Source organism: Lolium rigidum, chromosome 4 (assembly GCF_022539505.1).
Source record: "Lolium rigidum isolate FL_2022 chromosome 4, APGP_CSIRO_Lrig_0.1, whole genome shotgun sequence".
In the NCBI taxonomy this organism is placed as follows: Eukaryota; Viridiplantae; Streptophyta; class Magnoliopsida; order Poales; family Poaceae; genus Lolium; species Lolium rigidum.
In genome coordinates, this window is record NC_061511.1 from 215,130,870 (window position 1) to 215,136,882 (window position 6,013).

Below are 6,013 nucleotides of genomic sequence, written 5' to 3' on the forward strand. Positions count from 1 at the left end.
GGGTTGAGGCCTAGACTCGCAGCATCAAGTGCATCTATTTTACTTACGGGATATTGTGAAGTATGGTAATCAAGATCCATTTATTGCCTCCAATGTTCTTGCCTCCATCCTAAGGTTTGACAGCTATCGAAACTACAAAGAGCGGTAAAGTTATTGTGAGGTTTGGGTAGAGTAGTGGCATGATCGGACGCCGTGTTCAAATGACAGCGTGTTCATGAGTTGGTAGTGTGTCTTATCTTCTAAGGGACTAGCAGATGAGCGAGGTAACTGTGAGGTACGAGCTGCTGGTTCAGTTCTAGGGGTCAATTTGCGCTGCCCATGGAATAGCAGGAGAAACAAACGATTTTGCGGTAGAACTGGATGGATGGTGTGTTCCTATTCTGCAGTAAAGATTTGATCATGTCAACCATGGCGCGAAATGAATAGAGAAGTGTCAGTTTTCAATGTAGGAAGTACGTGTACATAGAAAGTAGTCGCATGTTGTAAAGTAGTTTGTGGATATATCTTTGCAAAGGTTGTTGAGCCGTACACCTAAACATTTTTCGTCTTCTAATTTATTGTGGATTGAGCAATCAGGATGCCATGTGGTTGTTGATCCGCGCAAGTAGCTGACTTGCGACTACATCTTCACTTGTAAGCTTGTACTACCTCCGCACGCGTATTCCAAGACGAACTTTGACCATAAAAATTGAGCAACACAATCTTGATTAGTATATTATATGTAATTAGTATCGTTGGATTCGTATTGAAATGCACTTTCTAATGATGCCAATTTTATACAAACAATCTTTATATATTTAAAGTAATTCTTGGTCAAACAAAAAACACGTAAAACAAAGACGCCTTATTCCTTGAATCGGAGTTAGTACTAGACTACTGTACTAGACTAGTACCTGCATAGGTTTCGTCGCTGTCAGAAGGAACCAAACCTCACCAAGTCACCACCATACGTGCTTCACATTTTCCACTCTAATCATCCTGCATTTTCCTATGCGCAAGTACCTGACTTGCGAGTTCATCTTCGATGCTTCTTCCTCCTTCCCTTGGTTGAGGCTGGCCGCCGTTGACGGGACGTTTTCCGGCCGGTCAGCCTGCGTTGGTGCAGAGCTGCTAACTGCCGGTACTAAAAAACGCCGATGACGCTGACCGGAAGGCTACCGCTCTGACCTGCTCCGATTCGCATTCACCTGAAAGGCCGGCGAGGAAACTTGCTGGGACGGCTCCCGCGCGCGTGAGAGCGATGGTATCAGTAGCTTGCCTGCGCGATGAAAGCGAGGGGTGATCGGATGGGCGGATATACTGATAATCAATCCGTTTTCCTCACGAGCTAATTAACCGGTGGATCGATGATGATGATCAATTCAGGTTCAGGCCACGGTGAAAAGTGTCTCGCGCGCCCACGGTTAAGCTGACGCTGAACAGGGTAGCTGTTAGTAGGTTAGTTGCCCTGTCTGACTAGCTGAGACCGGTGACCGGCCGAGAGCGACGGCGGAAGACGCCGAGTGTGGCACCGGCAACCCCGTCCCCATGCCGATGCCGGTCACGCTGGGAGCGTGAGCGTTTCCCCGGCCCCGGCCCGGTTTCTTTAGGAGCTTCACGTACGTAACGTAAGAGTCATCGTACGTCCCTCGTGTTGCTCCGCCGTACTACGTGCCGGGATTTCATGTCCGGATCACGCAATGCCGCGAGACTCTCCTCGAGTTCATCAGGGTCACGCTTCCCATAACAAGTTCTAAACTAGCCGTGAATTAACTTTAGTTCCCAATCGAATTCTACACCACAAATAATTTGTGATTCCTGTATTTAAGAAACAAGTTAGGTTGCAACTCAGATTTTTCAATCATGGGTGAAGTGCAACTAGGTAAAATATCTCTGGGCCGTTAAATTAGCTTTATGATTCGTGTTAATGGTGAGTTGCAATATGGGATGCAACTTTCTCAGTTAACTACGAATTAGTCCCTTCGACCGTGACGCCGCCTCCGCTACTCCTATGTCGTCTATGCGCACACCATCTTGACCACGGTGAGCTTCTTGCCCTACTGGACACTTCCGTTCATCGCCGCATGCTCTGTACAGCGATGCCATTGTTTACCGGACCATGTCATCTAGCGTTGTTGTTCAAGCTGATGTTGCGGTGCCTGTACACCCTCCCGACCGCTTCTATGTCTTCTGTTGTCGTTTCGCCTAGCTCCGCCGTTGCCTCTTGGTCCATCCCCTATCATGTGCTTCTCCCACCCCTGCTACATTCTGACGAGTTCACGCTTGCTTCTCGCATGTACGCTGCCTTGCTCTGCCGCTCCCGTGTCGGCGCTGGGTTTGTCGTAGTCCATGGAAGTCACGGCAGAAGCAGCCGCAGAGGTAGTGTGGTGGCCGCGCTCGGCGAGGAAATGCACTGATCAGCGAGGTGGTGGCAAGGCGATGGCAGACTGGTGGGTTGACTAGTTGCGGTGATAGGATTTCAGACACAAGATGAAGGGGACCTCCAAATAAATTTATTTTTTATTTCATTTTGGGATTTTTAAATTTTTCAATGAGTTGACAAGTCCACTTCGGCAAATTCGCTCTGACGGTTGGGTCCACTTGTTAGAATGGTTGTCAATTCGAGGTCAATTATGAGCTTAGTGTTTTTTATGAAAACTACAAAAGAATGTGGTGGCTTTTTAAAAAGAAAAATATAAAGTGACACCATTCGTAAATTTGCCTATAAATGTGGTGGTTTTATACTAGGGTATGACTATTTCTCAGTCGACTGATGTTGCAAATGATGACTAGCATGAATCACGAAACAAATATAATGGTCCGAATAATTTTTCTGAGTTGCAATTCCACTTGCAATTTGTTAAAAAAAATCTCACTTGCAACTCCACTTGCAACTGGAAAAAATCGAGTTGCAAACCCAACTTGCAACTGATATGCATAGATAACGATGCAATCAAATGGTGTAGAATTTTACTAAGCACGAACTTTAATTTTCAGCTAGCTGAGAACTACCAAATCACTTCATGCTAACAGCTCCACTCCTACACGTTATGTCCGAACACACTCCAGATTGAGATTAGTAGGCCGCCTAAAACCAGAGTATTGTTGTGCCACTGCAGGTCTCTGAGTCTCCTCCGACTAGGATTGGAAAACCGGTCGACCGATGGATCGAGTCTATATAAGCTGCCGGTCGCCCCACGTCCAACCCAGAGCTAAAGCCGCCGAGCCGATCGATCCAGAGACACATACGCAGGCGACACGAACACCCCCCGTTCCCGGCGGCCTCTCCTCGCCAAACGATCTTTGGACGACAACCCTGCCGGCCACGATGGGCAACCTTTGCTCCTCCCGCGGCACGGCCGCCGCGATGGCCGCGGCAGCCCAAACCACGACGGCGACACAGCCGTTCGCTCCCGCGCCGGCGAGGGCGCCGGCGAGGCTGCCGGACTTCACGCAGTCGGTGAAGCTCAAGTACGTGAAGCTGGGGTACCACTACCTCATCACCCACGGCGCCTACCTGGCGGTGCTTCCCCTGCCTGGCTTCGTCGCGGCGCACCTCTCCACCTTCACGCTGCACGACCTCGCCGACCTCTGGCTGCACCTGCAGTACAACCTCGTCTCCGTCCTCGCCTGCTCGGCTCTCCTCGTCGCCACCTGCACCGCCTACCTCCTCACCCGCCCGCGGCCCGTGTACCTTGTCGACTTCGCCTGCTACAAGCCCGACGACGAGCGCCGCTGCAGCCGGGCCCGCTTCATGGACTGCACCGAGAAGCTCGGCACCTTCACGGACGACAACGTGGAATTCCAGCGCCGGATCGTCGAGCGCTCTGGGCTCGGCGAGGACACATACCTGCCCGAGGCCGTGCTCAACCTCCCGCCCAACCCCTCCATGGCCAACGCGCGCAGGGAGGCCGAGACCGTCATGTTCGGCGCGCTCGACCAGCTCTTTGCCAAGACCGGCGTCAGGCCCAAGGACATCGGGATCCTCGTCGTCAACTGCAGCCTCTTCAACCCGACGCCGTCTCTGGCCTCCATGGTCGTCAACCACTACAAGCTCAGGGGCAACATCCTCAGCTACAACCTCGGCGGCATGGGGTGCAGCGCCGGGCTCATCGCCGTCGACCTCGCCAAGGACCTGCTCCGGGTGCACCCCAACACGTACGCCGTGGTGATCAGCATGGAGAACATTACCCTCAACTGGTACTTCGGGAACAACCGCTCCATGCTGGTGTCCAACTGCCTCTTCCGCATGGGCGGCGCCGCCATCCTGCTCTCCAACCGCCGCGCGGCCCGCCGCCGCTCAAAGTACCAGCTGGTGCACACGGTGCGCACGCACAAGGGCGCCGATGACAGTGCCTTTGGCTGCGTGTACCAGCAGCAGGACGAGGACGGCAAGACGGGCGTGTCGCTGTCCAAGGACCTCATGGCCATCGCCGGCGGCGCGCTCAAGACCAACATCACCACGCTCGGCCCGCTTGTGCTCCCCGTCAGCGAGCAGCTGCTCTTCTTCGCCACGCTGGCCGCCAAGAAGCTCTTCAACGCCAAGGTCAAGCCCTACATCCCGGACTTCAAGCTCGCCTTCGAGCACTTCTGCATCCACGCCGGCGGCCGGGGCGTGCTGGACAAGATGGAGAGCAGCCTGCAGCTGTCGGAGTGGCACATGGAGCCGTCCAGGATGACGCTCAACAGGTTCGGTAACACCTCCAGCAGCTCGCTCTGGTACGAGCTCGCCTACGCCGAGGCCAAGGGCCGGATCAAGAAGGGGGACAGGACGTGGCAGATCGCGTTTGGCTCAGGGTTCAAGTGCAACAGCGCCGTCTGGAGGGCGCTCCGCTCCGTCAACCCGGCCAGGGAGAGCGACATGGCCGGGAACCCCTGGGCCGACGAGATTCACAGATTCCCCGTACCTGTGCCCAAGGTTTCCGCCATTGATCCCACCACCACCAATTAGAAGACACGTACATCGGCTCGTATTTTGATCGAAACTGTTGCCAGATAGCTGCTTGATTGGTACTAGTGGTAGAATTAAGCTAGGTAGAGATTTGTCATTGGGTCTGATTGATTAAACCTGTATTGCTTGATTCTCTCGTCTTATGTGATGTGTTCCACTGGTCCGGGGACAGAGACAGACATACACAGGATGCATCTGCATATGATGAAGTTGTACACAAATTATTGGGAAAATAAATTTGTAGTACTAAGATACATTGAGTGCACCCTTACACGTTTTTAAAACAAATAATTCTTTTGTGTGCCCTCTTCTTCTTGGTATGCTTTATGTGGTTTTATGTATGCACGTCACAAGTTGTTCAAGAACTGTAAAGCACATGCTGACATGCATCCAGAATTCGGTTTAACATTCACTTCTGCAGCTCCCTGTCTGGTACCTGGGCCAATGTAAATGATCTTGCAATGTTCTCTGCGTGTCTGCTTCATACTTGCGATGCTCTCGCTCATCCACTCTCATCCTCAGTTCATGCACATTGCGTATATACAATACTTAACCCTCAAAGTTTTCCCCATGTAGTTGCCGTGTCTGTTGTGGCTCTTACCGGTGTCTCTCTGCCTGAAATTTTGTACCGTGCACTTGCCTTGGAGTTGTTAGGGCATCTCCAGCGGCGCGACGCAAATCGGTTTCCGCGAGCATCATTTTCCGTCGCGTAGCGGACGCGAGAAAGACCGTTTTTGTCCGCGCGTCTGTTTGCGTCTGGGGGTGCCTCCAGCGGCCCGACGCATTTCCGCGTTTCCATGAATTATGAAGTTTGCAAACAGCAAAATAAAGAGTTTCAACAAAGTCATAGTTATTACATTCAAATTTTGAAAAGTCTATATGAAAACAGATAGTATTCCTCTAGGCATGGTCTTCATGGCCAGCCAATGTCCACTGATGCTCAATCAGATCCGTATGCAGCCATTTGCACCCGTTCTCGTGAGTGACTTCTACATTCATATGTAGATAGTTCTCCCAAGATAAAGCTCCAGGAAGTGGCGCAACCAGCTCACCTTGGAATTCCCAGTGGTTCTCATTGCGGCC

At 51.9% G+C, this 6,013-nt stretch overlaps 1 protein-coding gene across 1 annotated transcript; it reads left to right on the top strand.

The window, feature by feature from the left end:
• The first annotated feature begins 3,142 nt into the window (after positions 1-3,142).
• LOC124648243 (3-ketoacyl-CoA synthase 11-like) lies at positions 3,143-5,130 on the top strand. The gene has a single exon (XM_047188035.1). The coding sequence runs from the start codon at positions 3,143-3,145 to the stop codon at positions 4,928-4,930; it is 1,788 nt and encodes a 595-aa protein (XP_047043991.1). The 3' UTR covers positions 4,931-5,130.
• Positions 5,131-6,013: the final 883 nt, after the last annotated feature.